At 44.0% G+C, this 21,761-nt stretch overlaps 1 protein-coding gene across 1 annotated transcript in view; it reads right to left on the bottom strand.

Moving 5' to 3' along the window:
• The window catches only part of LOC137379590 (adenylate cyclase type 2-like), a 606,709-nt gene that overhangs the window by 223,580 nt on the left and 361,368 nt on the right, over positions 1-21,761 (bottom strand). The window contains exons 6-7 of the mRNA XM_068050644.1: positions 10,104-10,215; positions 9,860-9,987 (exon numbers count right to left, since the gene is read on the bottom strand). Of these exons, the coding sequence (XP_067906745.1) occupies positions 9,860-9,987; positions 10,104-10,215 (240 nt within the window). The remainder of the gene's footprint in view (positions 1-9,859; positions 9,988-10,103; positions 10,216-21,761) is intronic.

Here is a 21,761-nt window from a genome sequence, read left to right as displayed (position 1 = left end):
GCCCCTAGTGTAGGTAGGTGGTAGGAGAATGGTGGGGATGTGGTAGAGAATATGGCGTTAATGTAGGATTAGTATAAATGGGTGGTTGTTGGTTGGCACAGACTCGGTGGGCCGAAGGGCCTGTTTCAGTGCTGTATCTCTGAATAAATAAATATATTAATGACTTAGATGAAGAGATTGAGAGCAATGTATCTACGTTTGCTGATGATACAAAATTGTGTGGGAATATAAAGTGTGAGGGGGACACAAAGGGGCTGCAAAGGGATAGAGACATGTTCAGTGAGTGAACAGCAAGGTGGCAGATGGATTATAATATGGGGAAATGTGAGTTTCTTCACTTCAATAGTAAGAATGGAAAAGCAGGTGTGAAACTTTTAAATGTTGATCAGAAAGACTTGGGTGTACTCGTACACAGAACACAGAAAGTTGGCATACAGGTACAGCAAGCAATTAGTAAGGCAAATGGCATTTTGGACTTTATTGCAAGGGGATTGGAGTACAAGAATAAGGAAGTCCTGCTACAATTGTATAGGGCTTTGGTGAGACCACACCTGCAGTAGTGTGCACACTTTTGGTCTCCAGATTTTAGAACTGGCAGTGGAGGCAGTACAGCGAACGTTCACTAGATTGGTTCCTGGAATGAGAGGGTTGTCCTATGATGACAGGCTGAGTAAATTGGGCCTATAATTTCTGGAGTTTAGGAGAATGAGAGGTGATCTCATTGAAACATACAAGATTCTGAAGGGGCTTGACAGGAAAGGTTGTTTCCCCTGACTGGGGAATCTACGAGGCACAGTCTCAGGATAAGGAGTTGATCATTTAAGACTGAGATTAAGAGAAATTTCTTCACTCAGAGGGTTGTGAATCTTTGGGATTCTCTACTCCAGGAGCCTGTGGATGCTCTATTGTTAAGTATATTTAAGGCTGAAATAGATTTTTGATCTCTCAGGAAATCAAGGGATATGAAGAGTGGACGGGAAAGTGGAGTTGAGGCAGAAAATTAGCCATGATCATATTAAATGATTGAGCAGGCTCGAGGGGCTGTATGGTCTACTTCTGCTCCTATTTCTTATGTACTTCTTTTCTTACATGTGAGTCAACAATATCAGTTCTAACAATGATGATCACTGTTAGTGAAATCAGGACTTATGTTTGCCAACACATTGACAACTGAACAGGTCAACAGTAACACCCACAATAAAGGCCAGATGTGTCAGGTTAAATTTTAGTGGTAGAATAGTCACTCACTGTTAAAAGCTGACGTTAAGCTAATGCTGCATTCAGACAGAATGCTACCATGTAATTTGTAATTAGACGATTATTAAACATAGTGATCAGCTGTCAAATAAAGAAACAGGAATTGAATTATGCTTTTTTAGCTTCTAAAATTATTTGTTATACTGAAAGAAATGCATATGTAATTAATAATATTTCAATCAAGCTGTCATGTGTCAGTTAATTGCATTGATATTTAGTGTTGCACAGTGGCGCAGTGGTTAGCACCGCAGCCTCACAGCTCCAGCGACCCGGGTTCAATTCTGGGTACTGTCTGTTTGGAGTTTGCAAGTTCTCCCTGTGTCTGCGTGGGTTTCCTCCGGGTGCTCCGGTTTCCTCCCACATGCCAAAGACTTGCAGGTTAATAGGTAAATTGGCCATTATAAATTGCCCCTAGTATAGGTAGGTGGTAGGGAAATATAGGGACAGGTGGGGATGTGGTAGGAATGTAGAATTACAGTAGGATTAGTACAAATGGGTGGTTGATGGTCGGCACAGACTCGGTGGGCCGAAGGGCCTGTTTCAGTGCTGTATCTCTAAATCTAAAAAAATCTAAAGGATAAATTAATCATTTTAATATCATTAAAAAGTGGACATTTATCTATTTGCTGTCTGTGGAAGAAGTGTGTCACAGAAGTTTCAATTTTCATATCCCAAATCTCATGAAGAAAACACATAAAACACTGTCCATTCAAGAAAGCCACTGAGATGATCTTCCCCAACTCCACTGTATGTAAATTGTCATTCTAGATCACTTTCTAAGCTTTTCTGAAGGAGACAGTGTTGAAATCGCAACTAACAGCAATTGCATTGAAACATCCACAGTAAGTGATAGATCTCCAACCCATATCAGGTCAGAAAGAGAAATGTGGAGGCATTCTTTTTATTGCTCCCATTTTCTACCCTCATTGTGATTTCACCTCTATGAAAAACTAAAAGCAAATTGCATAGATATGTGGTTCAAAAGCATTACATACAAAGAAGGACATAGATGTAATTTATATCTCACTCAACACATAGAGCCATAGAATGACTCAGCTCAGAAGGAAGTCATCCAGCCCATCACGTTGTGCCAGCTCTTCAGCAGAGCTATCCAATTAATCGCACTCCCCTGCTGCTTCCTCCATAGCCTTATAAATTTTCTCCCCTCAAGCAACTCACTTTTGAAAGTTATGATTGAATCTACTTCCAACATTCAGGATCACAACAACTCACTGTGTAAAAAAAGCTTCCTCATGTCATCTATGCTTTTTTGGCCAATCACCCTAAATCTCTGTTCTTTTGTTACTGATCCTTCTGCCACTGGAAATACTTGCTTTATCAAAACTGTTTATGATTTTGAACACCGCTATCAAATCTCTTCTTAACCTTCTCTGCTATAAGGAAAGCAACCTCAACTTTTCCAGCCTCTCCACCTAACTGAAGTTCTGTATCCATGGTGCTCTATTCGTAAATGTCTTCTGGATCTACTCTAAAGCCTTGACATTTTTTCTAAAGTGTACTCAGCTGAGGCCTAACCTGTGTTTATAAAGGGTAGCATAGCATCCTTGCTTTTGTATTCTATGCCTTGATTAGAAAATCAAGGATCCCATATACTTTTTTAACCTCCTCTACTTGTCCTGGCACTTTTAAAGATTAGTGTACATACACCCATAGGCATCTGTGTTTCTGCACCCATTTTAAAATTGTACCATTTATTTTATATTGTCTCTCCTCATTACCCTTACCAAAATGCATCACTTCACACTTCTCGGCATTAAATTGCATCTGTCACGAATATGCCCATTTCACCCGTCTATGTCCTCCTGAAGCCTGATACTATCCTCCTCGTTGTTTACTACCTTTCTAAGTTTTGAGTCATCTGCAAACTTTGAAATTATACACTTTATACCCAAGTCCAGGTTATTAATATCTATCAAATAGAGCAGTGGTCCTAGTGCCTGCCTGCAAGGAACACCACTGTATATCACCCTCCAGTCTGAAAAACAACCATTCATCACTAATCTCTGCTTTCTGTCCCTTAGCCAATTTCATATCCATGCTGCCACTACCTGTTTAATCACAATGGCTTCAATTTTGCTAACAGGTTTATTATGTGGTTCTTTGCCAAACGCCTTTTGAAAGTCCACATACACATCAACTGCACTACCCTTATCAACTCACTCCATTACTTCATCAATGAACTCAATCAAGTCAGTCAAACACAAATTTGCATTTAATAACTCCGGGGTTGGTTTTCATCTATAGGCCATAGTTTCAAAATGCCAATTAATTTTGTCCTGGATTATTGTCTGCGAAAGTTTCTCCACCATCAACATTAGGCTGACTGGCCAGTAATTGCTGCATTTCTCCCTTTCCCCTTTTTAAACTGAGGTGTAACATTTGCAATCCTCTAATCCTCTGGCACTACCCCTTTATCTAAGAAAGTTTGAAGAATTGTGGGCAGAGCTTCCAAAATTTCCACCCTTATTTCTTTCAGTAATGTAGGATGCACACGATGCAAACAGGGCTACTTTTCTACTTTGGAACTGCCAACTTCTTAAGTACATCTTCTTTATCTACTTTATCCTATCTAATATTGCTATTAATTCCTCCTTTACTGCTACAGTAACAATATCCTCTCCTCTAGTGAAGAAAGATGCATTTAGTACCTCAGCCACACCCTCTGCCTCTATCAGAATATCCCCTTTATGGTCCCCATACAGCACCACCATTCCTTTTACTATTCATTTTTTTTTTATTCATATAAAGGATGTATGCATTGCTCACATTGCTAGCATTTAGTGCCCATCCCAAATTGCTCTTGGGAAGCTGATAATAAGCTTCCTTCTTCAATTGTTGCAGTCTGTGTGGGGAAGGTACTCACACAGTGCTATTAGGTCGGGAGGTCCATGACTTTGAACCACTGACAATGAAGGAACAGTGATATGTTTCCAAGTCAGGATGGGGTGTGACTTGAAGGGGACCTTGAAGGTGGTAGTGTTCCATGTGCCTGTTTCCCTGGCCTTCTAGGATGTAAAGGTCATGGGTTTAAAAGATGCTGTCAAAGAAGCCTTGACAAGCTGCTGCAATTTATCTAGTAGATGGAACACACTATAACCACAGTGTGTTGGTGCTGAAGGGAGTGCCTATCAAGTGGGCTACCTTTGCCTTGATGCACCCCAAACTGGGCATGGTTGAACAGGTATTGATGAGTAAGTACTTCTTGATAGCACTGCTGACGATACCTTCCATTACTCTGGTGATGATTGAGAGTAGACTGATGGGGTGATAATTGGCCAGATTGGGATTTGTTTTGCTTTATGTGGACAGGACATACCTGAGCAATCTTCCACTTTGTCGAGTAGATGACAGTATTGTAGCTGTAGTGGAACAGCTTGGTTAGAGGCATGGCTAGTTCTCGAGCACAGGTCTTCAGTACTACAGCCAGGATGTTGTCAGAGCCCATATCCTTTGCTCAGCAGTTTCTTGATATCATGTGGAGTGAATCGAATTGTCTGAAGATTGACAGCTATGATGGTGGGTCCTCAGGAGGAGGCCGAGATGGATCATGTACTTGGTACTTCTGGCTGAAGGTGTTTGCAAATGCTTTAGCCTTTTCTACTGTACTCACATGCTGGGCTCCTTCATCATAGAGAATGGGGATGTTCATGGAACCACCACCTCACATTAGTTGGTGGTGGAGGGCAGCCAGCCCTGCATTCACTCATGCCTTATATTTGTTGGCAGCTTGGTGCAACTTTAAAGTCTGCGTGACTGGTTCCAGGACTCCACACCCCCACTCCGAGGAGGCAGGAAATGATTGCTGAGGCAAGTCAAAGGTGGGCCCACAGTTCAGTGATGCCTCCCTGCAGATTTTCCTCCGGGCTGCCACAGAAAGGTGGGAGGTTCTCTTCCTCAATGTTGTCAAGAAGACGTCCTCCTGTCTGACCAAGCAATACTGGAAGGAGATTAGAGAGGAGGTTAGCAGCCGTGGGTCAACCAACGCAACTGGATCCAGTGCAGGAAGAGGGTCAATGACCTCCTGCATTCTACCAAGGTGAAGGCTCCATACCGCTCTCCATTTTGGGGATTGTAGGTGATTACGTGGGAGGGTGTGTGGTATGGGGTGGATGGCACTATTACGGTGATGGCAGAGGGGCGAGGTTGGGACCTCAACCTGATAGATTGCATGACTGCATTTTGGCTACAGACCATCGTCCTTCATAGCTCACCCCCATTAACTCCTCTAACAGCGTGTGGCAGCAAGAGAGATATCAGATCCCCCAGTCGGGGATGAGGGTTTGACACTAGCAGAACGGTCATGTTGATCTCTCTGCCATTCTCTACCATCTCCATCTTTCCTCTTGCAGGACAAGAGGGGCTACAGTAGGAGGGATACGGCCTGGACTGGCAGAGGAGTTCCTGATCTGCATCCTCTCACCACCATGAGGAAGAGGTCTTGGAACTGATGGGGACCCAGGGCAGCTGTGCAATTTCGGATGGGGAGACTGGAGTCCTTGTGCAAGAGAGCGAGGATTAGCTTCCATCGACATGCTCATTAATTATGGTACCATGATGAGATATGCACAGCCTAATCCACACATGATTGCGTTCTCTCATTTAGGTTAGTGTGCGCAGGAGACCACACCAGGAAACAGTCATCCATCTCTGAAGAGGAGAAGCACTCAGAGGATGTACCGTCCCATAACTCTCCTGCACCTTCCACAAGTGCAGTCACTTTCACCTTGCTGTGCAACTGCTCAGCATTAGAATCAGCATCACAAGCTGGTTGTAGTGTTTGATTGAAGAACTTCTGCAGTGATGTCCTGGAACTGAGATAATTGACATCCAACAACCACAGCCATCTTCTTTTGTGCTAGGTATGACTTCAAACAGCGGAGAATTTTTCCCTAATTCCCATTGACTTCAATTTTGCCAGGACTCCTTGATCATACTCGGTCAAATGCTGCCTTGATGTCAAGGGCAGTCACTCTCACCTCACCTCTGGAATTCAACTCTTTTGTCCATGTTCGGACCAAGGCAGAAATGAGGTGAGGAGCTGAGTGGCCCTGGCGAAACCTAAACTGAGCATCAGGGAGCAGGTTATTGCTGAGCAAGTGCTGCTCGATAACACTGTCGATGACCCCTTGCATCACTTTGCTGATGATCGAGAGTAGACTGATAGGGCGGTAATTGGCTGGGTTAGATTTGTCCAGCTTTTTGTGCACAGGACATACCTGGGCAATTTTCCACATTGCCGAGTAGATGCCAGTGTTGTAGCCGTACTGGAACAGCTTGGCTAGGGGTGCGGCTAGATCTGGAGCACAATTCTTCAGTACAATTGCCAGAATGTTGCCAGGGCCCATAGCCTTTGCAGTATCCAGTGCCTTCAGCCGTTTCTTGATATCATGTGTAGTCAATCAAATTGGCTGAAGGCTGGCATCTGTGATGCTGGGGACCTCAGGAGGAGGCCAAGATGGATCATCTACTTGGCATTTCTGGCTGAAGATGGATGCAAAAACTTCAGCCTCGTCTTTTGCACTGATGTGCTGGGCTTGCCCTTCATTGAAGATGGGGATATTTGTGGAGCCTCCTCCTTCTCCTGTTAGTTGTTTAACTGTCCACCACCATTCATGACTGAATGTGGCAGGACTGCAGAGCTTAGATCTGATCCGTTGGTTGTAGAATCACTTAGCCCTGTCTATTGCATGCTGCTTCTGCTGTTTGCCTGTGTTGTAGCTTCACCAGGCTGACATCCCATTTTTAGGTACGCCTGGTGCTGCTCCTGGCATGCCCTCCTGCACTCTTTTTTGAACCAGGGTTGGTCCCCAGCTTGATGGTAATGGTAGATTGGGGGATATGCCAGGCCATGAGGTTACATATTGTGATTGAATGCAATAATGCTGATGGCCCACAGCACCTCATGGAGTTGCTAGATCTGCTCAAAATCTATCCCATTTAGCATCATGGTAATGCACACAATGTGAAGATGGGACTTCATCTCCACAAGGACTATGTGGTGCTCACTCCTACCAATACTGTCATCAACAGATGCATCTGCGACAGGTAGATTGGTGAGGACGAGGTCAGGTTGGGTTTTCCCTCTTGTTGGTTCCTTCATCAGTTGCGCAGATCCAGTCTAGCAGCGATGTCCTTTAGGAATCTGCCAGTTTGGTCAGTGGTGGTGCTACCGAGCCGCTCTGGTGGAGGCTGGGTAGCAGTAGGAGGTAATCAGCAGGAGGTTTCCTTGCCCATGTTTGACTTGATGCCATGAGACTTCATGGGGTGTGGAGTCAAAGTTGAGGACTCCCAGGGCAACTCCCTCCCAACTGTATACCACTGCACCGGCACCTCAGGTGGTTCTGTCGTGCCTGTGGCATGGAACATCCCAGGAATGGTGATGGTGGTGTCTGGGACATTGTCTGTAAGATATGATTCCATGAGTATGACTATGTCAGGCTGTTGCTTGACTCATCTGTGGGACAGCTCTCCCAATTTTGGCACAAGCCCCTAGATGTTAGTAAAGAGAACTTTGCAGGGTGGATAGGGCTGGGTTTGCCATTGTCGTTTCCAGTGCCTAGGTCAATACAGGGCGATCCATCCGGTTTCATTCCGTTCCTTATTACTCGTAGCGGTTTGATACAACTGATTGGCTTGCTAGGCCATTTCAGAAGGCAGTTAAGAATCAACCACGTTGTTGTGGGTCTGGAGTCACTTGTCAGCCAGACCAGGTAAGGATGGCAGATTTCCTTCCCTAAAGTACATTAGTGAATCAGGTGGGATTTACAACAATAGATAATGGTTTCACGGTTACCACTGGACAAGATTTTAGTTTCAGATTGAATTCAAATTTCACCATCTGCTGTGGTGGGAATTTAACCCATGTCCCCAGAGCATTAGCCTGGGCCTCTGGATTGCTATAATAAAAGCTGGAAATCTGAAATACAAACAAGAAATGCTGGAACTACTCAGCAGGTCTGGCAGCATCTGTGGAGACAGAAGCAGAGTTAACGTTTTAGGTCAGTGATCTGATGAAGGGTCACAGACTTGAAACATTAACTCTGCTTCTCTCTCCACAGATGCTGCCAGACCTGCTGAGTATTTCCAGCATTTCATGTTTGTGCCTCTGGATTACTAGTCCAGTGACATTACCACTACGCCACCGCCTTCCCTCCTTTGCACGTCACTCAACCTGTCTGGCCTCCTGCACCATGTCATTACCATCCATTGCTGCTGGCCCCTCTCCCTCTTTTGTATTCTCCTCATCAGTGGATGGGTGCTGCTTATGCATCTCATCGTCATGTAAGGCCTGCTCCCTCTGCAGTGTTAGATTGTGCAAAGCAAAGCAGACCACCAGGATACATGGGACCTTCAAAAAGGTATACTGCAGGGCTCCAATGGATCGTTCCAGGCACCGGAATCTCAATTTCAGTAGCCCAATGGCCTGTTTGATGATCGCTCAAGTGAAGCCGTGACAAGTGTTGTAACTTTTCTCCACTGCATAGTGAGGTTTCTTCAAATGCGTAAGAAGCCAAGTCTTCAATGGGTACCCCTTGTCCCCAAGAATCCATCCCTGAACACAAGTGGGGGTCCTGAAAATCTGTGGTACCTGAGACTGCCAAAGCATGTAGGCATATGGCTTCTTCCAGGGAAGCGGGCACAAACCTGCAGGAAATGCTTTTGGTGGTCACAAACCAGTTGAACGTTGATTGAATGGAAGTTCTTCCTGTTGATGAAGGCAGCTGGCTGGTCCATGGGAACCTTGATGGCCACATGTGTGAAATCTATCAGTGCTCTACTCTATTACCTCTACTTGCACAAGAGAACATTACTAAATCATTAATAGTGATTCATGAAATAGCCTTAGTATAATGCAAGTTCAACTAGTTAACTTTGGAAGGAAGAATGCATTAGCAATGAACGGGAGGATGAGTTTTTTTTAACTTAAAGTTCATAATCACTTAAATAAAAAATCCTTGAACTTTTCTTTTTGCTGCTAATTCCATTGTCAAATAGCTTTAGATGTCGCTCCAAGCAGCACATCAACTACAGCTGGTAGGATCATCTGACAGGCCTCTTCCAAATTCACTCTTAACTGGTCAGTATACATGGATAACTCTTCAAATTTTATTTCTGTAGGAAGGCTCTGGTCTCCATTTAATATCTCCATCCTAACCCCCACCCCTGTCACACTACTGTGAAACAAGCTGAGGTTGTCAGCTCAGCAACATGGAAAATCAAACTTGCGATTCATCACTTTGTGATGTTGCAGGTGATGGATTCATCCTGACACTGCTGAAACTCATAATAGCTTATAGAATGTTGTTTGAAGGCATTTACTTCTGTCTTGTGTAAATTTCTTGGTTCATTCATTCAAAGAACTTTTATAAAACACGTACAGTATACAGAATGGAGTTTTAAGGATGATACACTCGAAACAGAAGTAGACACATCATCAACATTCAGCACATATAGAAGCTTACAAGCAGCACAGATTGACATTTAGGAGTCCATATGTTTTACCAGTAGTAAGACTATTGCTGGAAAATCAATTAGACATTATTTCTGTTCCTAAAGTGGAAGAGCTTCAAAAGCAACTTACTTAATGGCTTCGCACATGTCCAACCCCATTTTGACGCAGTTTTTGGCATGGTTTGGCAGGGATATTGGTAAACCAGAAACACAATAGTAGCAGTCCCCTAAAATCTTGATCCTCATACAATCATTTTCCTGAATAAAACCAAAGGTAAAAGTCATTTGGTAATGCCAATGCATGACAGTGCATATAATCTTTAAATACTCAGATTTACAGTAGAGCTTTGCTTGCCAGTATACATGCTGCTTACCTTTGCAATTTGATCAAACTTGCCAAATAACTCATTGAGTGTGTGTACAAGCTCCCCAGGTGAACACTCACTGGCCAGGCGTGTGAAACCCACAATGTCAGCATACAATATACTGCAGAAACATAAATATTTGAAGAATCTCAATTTCATCGCCAATCATATTAATAAAGCAGCACTACAGCATGCTCTGGCCTGTTGACAGGAAAAATCTGGAGAAATTTAAGAGTGCAGATATACTACAGCTGGCCGACCCAAGTTAGACTGCTGAATGCACCCCGTATTGAACTTTCTGACATAACATGTGCGCTTAGATGTATGCTCAAAACTCTGCTTCCTGAGTGTCGTAACAGCAGGTGCAAAACCTGCTTATTCACCTGTACCCATTCTATTTCCCATGGCCTCAAACACTTTTTTTATGTGAGACAGCCATTCACATATATTTCCTCTAATCTAGTATATTATATTTGCAGCTTATTATGCAGTCTTCTCTGCATTGGGGAGACCAACTGCAGTTTGGATGATTATTTTGCTCAGTGTCATTCTGCTTTCAAGTGTGATTCTGATCGCCTTGTAGCCTGCTGCTTTATTCTCCATCTTCCCTCTGGCTTTGACCACCATTATAGTTTCAACCAATCTCAACAAAACTTCAAGAACATCTTTCTTCTGGGTACTTCTTCTGGCAGGCCTCTGATCTGACCATAGCTACAGTTGGGGGTGCTGGCATATTGGCTCAGTCGCCTGACATCTGGGGGAGCAGATGAGGTGAGTTGTAATTTCATCTGTAGATTATTTGACAGATTTTAGTTCTGCTTGGGAAGCAGTAGTGGTCAGAGTGGGGCAGGGATTTTGGAGTGTCCACTATGTTAACCTACCTTTTCACTTTTTGAAAATGGAAGATCCTCTTTATGCTCCCACCATTTCTATTTTTACGTTAGACCTCCTGCATCTACAGTTTTCCTGCCATTTTCCTATTTCCTACAATGTTCCTGCCTTTTTCTTTGTGTTAACCTATCTCATGCCTTTATTCCATTTTAGCTATTTGCATATTTCTTTGATCTATTAATGACCAAAACTTTGCTGAAGCAGGGCATCTTGCAGTACGCCATGTTAGTTAGACTGGTTTGTGCATGTTTAGGTTTGAAAATTTTTGCTCACCAAGTTGCTGGAAATGCAACCTAATTATGGCATTATAAGGGCACTATCGCATCTGGGATCTTTGCAAATGGTAGGCCAAACGGTGTATCTCCTTAGCCAGAGATTAAAGTTTGAGAAATATATAGAGGAAGGAATGTGAATTAAAGTGGGTGAATTCAATGTCAAATCAGATACAGAAAGAGAAATAGAGTGAAAGAATTATTAGATTATGAGAGAGAGAAAAAGACAAAGGTAAAAAAGGAAAAATTTAAAATTTAACTTTTATGAAATCTCCAACAACATTTTGCAACCTGAAGGAATGAGGCTCGACACTTTTAATTGTTCACTATATGGGCAAGAGAGGTTGATTGGCAGTCATTTACAATTATCACATTGTTAAAACTCTACTCATGCTTTTAATTACTGGACAATTGTCTATGGTGAGATTAATGGACAGTTAATGTGCAAATGCAGTAACTTTATGAATATCATAGGGAGGTTAAGGGCAAGATGCCATGTTCACAATTCACAGAACATCTCTTCCTCACCACAGGTTATTCGTTAATAATGGTATATGATGTTCACAAGGCATTTTCTTCAGCAAATTCTTTGCCAATGTCTTTTCATTATCTCATCGAGATGATACTTAAACAGTTTCCTGTTTTTTCTTTAAAGCAGTTTGCAGATCATTAAACCCATTAATTTCTTCTCTGTGATTGCACTACCCTTCTCCACCCTTTTTTCCAATCCTACTAAAATGTTTGCTTATTTTTCCATTTAGAGTTCTGACAAAGGGTCACAGCTGAAATTCTAGCCTATGCTTGCATTTTACAGATGCAGCTAACTTAATGTGTAGCTCCAGAATTTTCCAGATTTTTTATTTTTGCTTGTAGTCTCATCTCTGCCACTTTTGTGCACTCAAGAATCATATTGCTGATCAAGTTATACTGCCCCTTTTGTGCCAATGCATAACCGAAATTTCTTCCACTGGTGCCATATAACTGCACACTGAAGGTCAAATTACACGCATGTACTACAGCTAACTAGTTAATATGTTAAACCATTTTCAGTACAACCACTTGAATAATGTAGAAATGTATCAATTCCATATTCCTCTTTTTCCCAATTACTAAAACAAATAAAAATATGCAGACCATTCAGTATTTTCTAATAACCCTTGAGCAGTTGACTCCTAAGCCTAATCCTGATGAAAAATGCCATACAGTGCAGTAATGTTGGGAATATGGCATAACATTTACTTACTGTACTTTTCCCTGCTGGGACAAAATTATTGCATGATTTTTTTTTTTCAAATTGAGTACTAATGTGTTCAATTCATATGAAAGGCCAATTAAACTGGCACACAGATCACTATCAATTATTTCACACATTCGGTTCAGTCAAATGAAACAATTGTTGCAGAGGGGAAAACTGATGTCTTTCAGGCAGATTTTTATGAATTAGGACTTATGGCACAGAGCTTCATATGTCGTAAATTTCATCACAAAGCTGAAGCATTAAAATTCATGTATCAGGTCTTGCAGTAAAGTCTCCAGTCAACATATAACATCTGTGTGGTACTCGCAATCAAAGCCATGTGGCCCTCAATTTCTATGTGCTGGACTTATCCCAAACTAGCACTATTCAGTTTGTTACTACAATTGTATTATTCAGCAGGTTCGACTATTTCATTTTCCCCATGAAGCAATAACAACAAGTGAGATGGCAACACAATTCAATAGAAATCATGGCTTTCCCTCAGTCCAGAGGGGTATTAACAATATTTAGGTTGCCATTCAGGCTCTTGTGTACAATGTTGTACATGACTGAAAAAGGATTTTATTCTCTCAGTGTTCATTTAGTACACAACCACTAGCATAAAATCACACAGATGTTCTCACTGTGCCTTCATTTAAAGAAAGTATCTGTGCCATCCTATTTGAAGGTGATTAAGGAGTGAAAACATATCTTTAGCTAGACCAATGGTATTGTATGGAGTTACGGCTCAAGACACCCATCTGTCAATGATACTGCTCAATGATGAAAATTGTAATGCAATGGTAGAGTATGAGGTTAAAAAATACCAACAAGGAATCAGCAGCAGTAGCAGCAACGCAGCAAGGAAGAATGGTGAACCAGGCACTAATTTCAAGTGTTTCAAGTAGCACGGAAGGCAGCCTGACAGAGAACTGCTTTGACAGATTACTTACTTAACTCACGGAATTTGATGAGTGAGGGAATTTTAAGTGTTGATCTCTTTCAAAAATCTAGTTTTACATTTAGCATAAACTTTAACCCTAACTTGTAGGGTGGAAGTTTATGGGCCCTGCAAGAGCAGCTTTGGTGACGTGTGGGTGACTTAATTAGGCGAGAGTTGCTTTTTCGGATTTCCGATGGCAGGATTTTTTTCCAAAATTAAGTCAGCGGCGTGTTTGCGACATTTCGGGGTTCCACCCTACGGTAGCGGATTGCAGCTTTGCATTTATTTCCATACCATGAATACTCATTACCCTACACTTAGTTCAAATTAAGTCCTACCTGCCAGATGAATTTAACGGCGAGTGGTATTCCCATGCCACCCAGTTCACGTTCGTTTGAATGTGGTGTACACCAGTCAGCTTTGTGCAGTTGTGTCTTAGGTCGGTGTGTTACTTTCTTGCACTCATTGGCACAAGGAATGCCAACATTTGAATGGATGTTTGGCTCCAGGCTCGACACCAGCAAGATTGATTCTTCTCAGGCGATGGCAGCAAAGGCATATGGGGTGTGCATGGAGGAGCAGGGGAGGGTAGTCAGGGAGGACAGGGTGGGGTGATCGGGTGTATGGAAGAGCAAGGGAGGGAGGAGTGGAGGTCAAAGGGTGGGGTGATCAGGTGCATGGAGGATCATGGGAGGGAGGAGGGGGGCGTTCAGGGTATGTAATGATTGTTATTGCTGCTGAAGCTGGCTGTGGGCGGCTGCAGGGGGTGGTGGATTGATTTGAGCATTAGCCATTAGGTCATAAGGGGCCTAAAGGGAGCGATGAGTGATGTCAATGTTGGGGACCTGTGTGGCAAATTCAGGATAGTGGCCAGCAGAGCGAACAGTCACAGTCAATGGAGACAAATGGATTCTGTAGGGGGTATGCCATGACTTAGGGTTGGGTACTTCACAGAATCATTGGGAAGAGAATGGGATTCGGCAATAATATTACGGTGGATTTGAGGAGGATCAAGGGTCAGAGTTAGCATGTCGATGGTAACGCGAGTAGGAATGGGGGGAGGGATGGCATGAACAAATTGATCGTGATACTGTCTAAGGTAATGGTGAGAGGTTCAACGGTAACAAAGGGAAGGGTTAAGTTTACATTGGGTGGGTCAAGGGTGATGGCTGCAGGCAGGAAGGTTGCAGGAGGAGATTGGAAAGTGGGGAAATGTGCCTTAAATTGTACACGCACCATTTTCATGAACGATAATGCAAACCATGTGGCCACTCAAGGATTGCAAGGTGAGTGGGAGGAGACAAATGATAGTGGGTGGGATTTCCATCTGGATGCAGTTTTAAGACACATAAAAGAGAACTGCTCATTGCCTCGATGGTTCAGCTGACTGGCAACAGAGGGCAGAAGTGGAACGCTCTGCTTATTTCATTATTTGAAAAGCTGCAGCGACATGGGTCTCATACACCCAATTTGTCTACTCCTAAGAAGAGCAGAGGAAGCAACTGAGGAGGGCTCTTTTTCCTCAACACATGATGCCTGATTGCCAGCAACAGGCAGAAGAAGAAGGTGAGGATGCTACGAATGATAACATCCAGGAATGGCATTATCGAAGACAGGCACTGGCATGCCATCACATCCTCAAGACAAGGACAAATGACCTTCAAATGTCAGAGAGGCAATGCCAGAGACACCTAAGGATGTCATGTGAAATGGTCACAGAAATTTGTAGGATCCTGCAGGATGACCTGCAAATTCTTGGATTTAGTGGGAATCCCATCCCTTGAGTTGCCCTCAAGGTAACTGCTGCACTCAATTTTTTTGCTAGCAGAGCTTTCCAGGTAATGTATGTGGCATATCATAGTCTGAAACACATACATGTATCAAAGAGGTGACCAATGCCCTTTTCGTCGTGCCAATGATTTCATCAACTTATCTGTAGACAAGGACAGCCAGGAAATGAGGTTTGCGACCATCGCCGCCATCGCTGGGTTCCCTAGAGTGCAAGGGGTGTTCGACTGCACTCTTATGTCCATGACAGCTCCCTGGGACCAGTCTGCTGCATTTGTGAATCGTAAAGGCTTCCACTCTTTGAATGTACAGCTGGTTTGCAACCACGTGAGAAGAATCATGCAGGTTTGTGCACGTTTCTTAATGAGCTGTAATGACTCATTTATTTTGAGGAACTCCCAGCTGCCAGCAGTTTTTGAGGAACAAGCCGAAGTAGAAGGCTGGATCCTGGGTGACAAGGTTACCCTTTTTGTACATGGTTGATAACACCAGTGCTGAATCCCCGAAGTGCAGCTGAAGAGAAATACAATGCTGCTCACGCATCCAGCAGAGCCATCATTGAACACGCCAGTGACATGCTGAAGATGTGCTTCCTCTGCCTTGACTAGTCTGGAGATGCTTTCCAGGACTCGCCACAGAGGGTCACATGAATAATCATCTGCTGTGCATTGCACAACTTTGCAATTAGACGTGGCAACATTCTGCAGGCGGAGGAACAGGAGGAATACCAGTCCTCCTCAGATGAGGAAGATTATGGTGAGAAGGAGAACAGCAATGCCAAAAATGCCATTATAGATATGAGGGCCCTGGAAAGACATGCAAGATACATCAAGGAAAACCTCATATTTGTATGTTTCTCCAATTTCCCAAATATGTTCACATACACCTGAGGTCTTATTCATTGCTGGAATCAAAAAGAAAGGCTCTTCTGACAACAGCACATGAACCTGCAGTGGAGATGTGCCTAACTGCCTGTATGCTGTCAACTTCATTAAAAGAGACCTGCGTCTCCATTGGAAAAATTGTCCTGCATCAAGGCATTAACCCACACACATAGGAAGCTACAACGTTGCAGCACTTTGATGTGACCGTCAGATCAAAACTTCTCAGGGCTATGGTGGAACAGAAAACATACCAATGCAAAGAAAGTGAGGGTGTGACTGCAGAACCACAAATGTAAGGCACATTGATAGTGAAAAAAGTGAAAAATCTGCAAACGGCAAACAGCCATCATTGAAGATTGAAAGCTCAAATAGCAATGATAAATGGACTCTAGGCACTTTCTGAAATGCTTTGCAGCATCAATGCATTCCTGCCATAGGCCATTTTCCTTTTCAACTGAAACAAAGCAAATGATTTATGAGAGTGCATAAAATATTAAAGTAAATAAAGAAGTATTTAAACTTCTGCAATACGTGCACAATATTTATAGAACCCATGCCACCTTCGTACTCAAAACTATTTCTTTTGAGGTTTTCTACCACTACATCTAGGTGTTACCCCGACATTAGCAGCTGAGGTGGAGGCAGGCTGCTCGGTGCACTGCCCTGTTGCTGTGGATCACCATGGTGGGCATCCTCTGGAGGAACGGGGCCTTGATGGCTCCATCCTACTGGGGGTCTGCAGCAATGGTACTTGAGAATCCCCCGTGTGCTCATCTGCTGGAGGAAAGGGGATCAATGTCGGGGGCGAGAACAAGAAGCTACTTACCCTGGGGGTGTCCTGAGAGGAAGGACCTGGGGCAACAGGCACGCGTTCCTCCTCCAATGGGGTGCATGATGGCACCTACCTGTCACCCAGAGGGGAAGGAGCACCTGTAAGGAGGTCCAGGTTTCTTGTCCCCCTCGTGCTTAAACTCTGCTGCATGCAGTCCATGGCTACTGTGATGGAGTGCAGGTCAGAATGGATATGGCTCGAGTGCTCAACCAGACTTGCCATGGAGCTCGCCAAATTCTCGACTGAGGAAGGCATACGCTCATATGCCTGGACATGGCAGATGTCATGGCTTACATGGACTCCTCCATGGCAGGCGCAAAGCACGCATGACTCAGGCATGTCTGACATATTTTCCACATGGCTTTGCTGCACATCCAGCAGACTTCTCAACAACAAACAGAGGATCATCATGAGCGTAGGGGTGAGCAAGGGGCTGATCCCCAGCAGTCCTCTGATTGTCAGGGGACCCGGCTGGCACATGCTCCCTCAGCTGCCGGGATCTGTCTGTGTCATGCACACCAGCTTGTGACCCAGACTCTAATCTTAAACCCCCTGCGGATCATGCGGATGCATTTGTGCTGGCGGAGGTAAAAGAAGCGGCAGGTGATGGTGCACCCTCTGGAGCATTGGCTTCTTCCTTCCCAGAGGAGCCTCATGGCGTTCTATAACTCAGGTGTGGGCACCCCCAATGGAGACACAAACAGAGGCACGTTAAGCATCAGCTGAACATGAGTTCACACACTATCCTTTGGTTTGCACATATGACTGCAAGACTGAAGATGACACTTCATCCTTATGCCTTGAGGATCCTGCCTTGCCATCTACAATTGCCCTACCTCCCTCCTCTCTCACTATTTTTGACGCTTTCTCCTCAGCCAGTGTCAGCACCCTAATGCCTGAGACACTTCTGTTATTTGTCTTTTCCCACTTAGATTCGATTTAGATTAGATTAAAGATACAGCACTGAAACAGGCCCTTCGGCCCACCGAGTCTGTGCCGACCATCAACCACCCATTTATACAAATCCTACACTAATCCCATATTCTTACCAAACATCCCCATCTGTCCCTATATTTCCCTCCCACCTACCTATACTAGTGACAATTTATAATGGCCAATTTACCTACCAACCTGCAAGTCTTTTGGCTTGTTTTGTGCTGGTTGTGGGTGCATTTACCCTGCAGGAGACAGTGCAGATTTAATGACATGTCAAAAGATGTGCCACAACCATTGTATACATGGATCGACATCACTCATTCAGGACTGGCTTTTGCACGACACATCCAAACACATCAATAATGCCAATCGTTGACTTTGTGCACAATCAGTAAGTGTATGGCACCAAGGCTGTCACGCATTCCACTGTATGCCTTGTCTGCCCTCTGTCTTAAGCACATGGAGCCAAGGAGAAAAGCAATGGAACAGCTTCGCCAAGACCACTTACTCTTGCCGATCTGGACAAGTCATTGACACATTCACAACATTGAACCCAGGTTTACTGCATCACCCCACAGTTCGAGCCCTCCTCTTCTACCTCCATCCTGGCCTCCTCGGACAGTCGGGTGGGTCTTCAGACTCCAACTGCAGGGAAGTGCACCTCCCGCCTTTCCCTGAAGGCCTGGAAGAGAACCTGCAGGGAGGCATCACTGAACCTTGGGGTGGGATGCTGCCTGTTGCCTGACATTTTCTTTGCTCTTGCTGCAGTGAAAAAAAAATGATGGGAGTTGGTGCTGGGTTTGAAAAATTAAGGAAGGAAATAGCGGTTACAAATAAGTGAAAGATTTAATTTTGGTAACTCTGAAGACATTTACATAACACAAAGGCTGCTGCTCCTTGAGGCTTGAAACATAGAATGCTTTATAGTGTTATGACCAGGTGAGATAGGGGTCTAGGGGTTCCCTCTCAGCCTTTGTCTGGTTTAACCGTAACAGGGTTTAATTTAAAAAACACCATGTTTTAGCTCCCCCTCAGTGAATCCTTGTTCACCTCTTTCCAGTTGTAAGGAAAATATTTCAGTTAGACAGGTTTTCTTAGATTTAAACAAGAAAAGTGGAAGTTTATTAATCTTAAACTCTAATTCAGGTAAGGCTATGAATACACAACGCGACCATGCTAGCATGCATACGCGATAAACATACACGCAGATAGAGACAGAAAAAGTAGAAGGAATAAAGGGGAAAAGTTTGAGGGAATAGCTGGATTGTAGTTACAGTCCTTTGAGTTTGATGTTGAGTCTTTGGTTGCTGGTAAGTCTTGCTGTTCATTGAGGCCCAGTGCACACTTTAATTTGTTTCGATGTAGGAGGCTTTTCTCTCTTGAGGTTTACGTGTCTTCAGTGGGTTCGGAGGCTTGTAAGAAAGCGAGAGAGAGCCAGCCAGGAGAAGCTCTCTTGTTTCAGGTTCAGTTGCAATCTGCAGTCTGACCAAACTGTCCTGTGAGCATAATTCAAAACTCCAAGTTGGCCAGCAGGTTAGTCATGTGACTAACTGTTTAAACAAACTCCTGCGTTTGATGATTTCAAAGTTCTCGGTGGGGGGTGGGGAGAGGCGGTGTAGTGCTGCCCCTTACACTGACAAGATGTGGATCACCATTGCCCAGCCCAATCTCTGTTAATTGAATCGGTGAGCAATTCTTTTGTCTCTCCAAGCACTGCCTCCTAGTATGCAAATGTCCTCCAGCCAGGTGTCTGGTGATCTCTCTTTAAACAAGTAATTTCTTTACTCCAGCAACAGTTTAAAATTAATGTTCATATGATGAAATTAGTATGCCTCATTCTTGGCAGGTGGGGGTCTTCATGACAATAGCCACGACGCTCATGGTGCTTGAGCCAGTGAGGACAGGTTCCACCACTGAAAGGCTGTCCCCACTGCATGATCACACATCTCCTGTGCCTGTCGCTGCACTGTTCATTTACCGTTAGAATTTCCTGGGATACAAGAAAAATGGCGGAAGCGGAAGTTATGCCAACTTCTGGTCCCGCTTTCGGGAATGCTGTGGGACTCAAAATCCTGGCGGTAGTTTCTTTCACAGTCTTAGTTAATGGTAAACAAGCTGCCTGCACAGTTTGTTAATTAGAAAGCGAGTTAGAATTGGTTACCTGGTCAGCAGGGGCTGACACAGGTCTTTGCAATTCCTGCTAATATTATTACAGGAGGTTTTTGCTTACACGTGAAGTAAGCAGCGTGAAGGTCAGCTTGATGGAGTATTTACTTAGAGTGAGTGAGTGAGTGAGAAAAGGTGCTGTTCTGGTCTTTCACAAAAGAGGGAGTGCTGAAGTCCAGAGGCATTAATTGGGTCACCATGTAAGTGATTGGTTGGTTGGTATGTTTCAAGTTTTTTTTCTCTTAACCAGGACAGTAGTTTAAACTAGGATTGGGAAATGATAAAGTACTGTATTAAGTTTATAGTTTAATTAGTTAAACTACTTAATATAACTACAAATAATTGTTGAATCAAGGCTTTAACTAATTAAATAGATAGAGCAATCTTTATTTATATATTTATCTATCTATCTAAAATATGACAGAGCAGGCTGTGTGTCTGGACGGCAGAATATGGGAGTTTGTGGATGGAGGAACTGTCCTGAGCAAACATGTCTGCAGGAGATCTTGAATCTCTCTTGTTCAGAGTCACTGAGCTGGAGTGTGTGTTGGAGAGACTATGTTGTTAGCATAGTTCGAGCATTGTTTACCAATGTCTCAGAGTCTTTGTACGGCTAAATAGTAACTCATATATTTTATACACATAACCATTTACACTCTCATTAAGCATGTCCAGCTAGCACCTCTCATGATGCTTCTAGCTTCTTCCAAGCCTAATACCTATGTGACTGTTACATCATCACTACAGTGGGAGGGGTTACTCTCACTGCCTCAAACATTAACCCTTTCAGTCCCTTTTACTACATCTCCCCCAAAGTTTTTGTCCATATACAGTTTTGATATATATATATAGTATTCATTCATTTTGACTTTATATATTACCCATCTCCCCCAGGTCTCTGACATCACAGATTCAATCAATCAGGAGGCTTCACAATCATGTTCTTGCCGGACTTGGAAGATCAGTAGTTGTTCTTGAAAGTCTTGTTCAATGACTTGGATGGCCTTGGCCAATGTTTGCATTATCCTGCTGTCTCTGGGTTTCTTGATCATCATCTGGTTCCTCCAGATATATGACTGGTTGTTGTGTTTGAGGAACAAGGATAAGGTTTCTCCTATTTTGGCATGTAGTACCCTCAAGATTGTGTACTACCTAAAGTCTCAGAAAAACTGTGTCCGGAATTTTACGGTGGGTGGACGGGAGCTGGACTCCGACATAAATGTCGGTGGCGAACCCACTTCCGCCCAGCCTGGGGATGCGACCCATATTTTACGGGTCCCCTGGGTTTAATTGGCCCGAAGCGGGACTTCCACCCACTTGAGGGAGGAGGTCCCGTCTCAGTGAGCTGCCGACCAATCAGCGGGCTGGCAGCTCTTAGTCTCAGCAGTGGCCACCGGGAGCAGTGGCCACTGCTGGGACTACAGCCCAGCCGACCAAGGAGGATACCAAGGAGCCGGGACTGAAGGTAAGTTTGGGTTGCCTCAACAGGGGAATCGGTCGTGCCCTGATAAAGCTAAGGTGGTCATTTGGGGGGAGGGGTGTGTCTTGGATCCCGGGGTTGGATTGGGAGGCGGGGGCCCGACTGCCATGCCCCGCCCCCCCCGGGTTGCGGAAAGGCCGGCAGCTATAGCTGGGCGGCCTTTCACATCCCCGGCACACCCTTAAGGCCGCTTAAAGGTCTTGATTGGCCTCGGGCAGGCGGGCCGTTTCCCACCCCC

This window comes from Heterodontus francisci, chromosome 2 (assembly GCF_036365525.1).
Source record: "Heterodontus francisci isolate sHetFra1 chromosome 2, sHetFra1.hap1, whole genome shotgun sequence".
NCBI classification, from domain to species: Eukaryota; Metazoa; Chordata; class Chondrichthyes; order Heterodontiformes; family Heterodontidae; genus Heterodontus; species Heterodontus francisci.
Note: the sequence above shows the minus strand (reverse complement) of the source record. Positions and strands in the feature narration are given on the sequence as shown.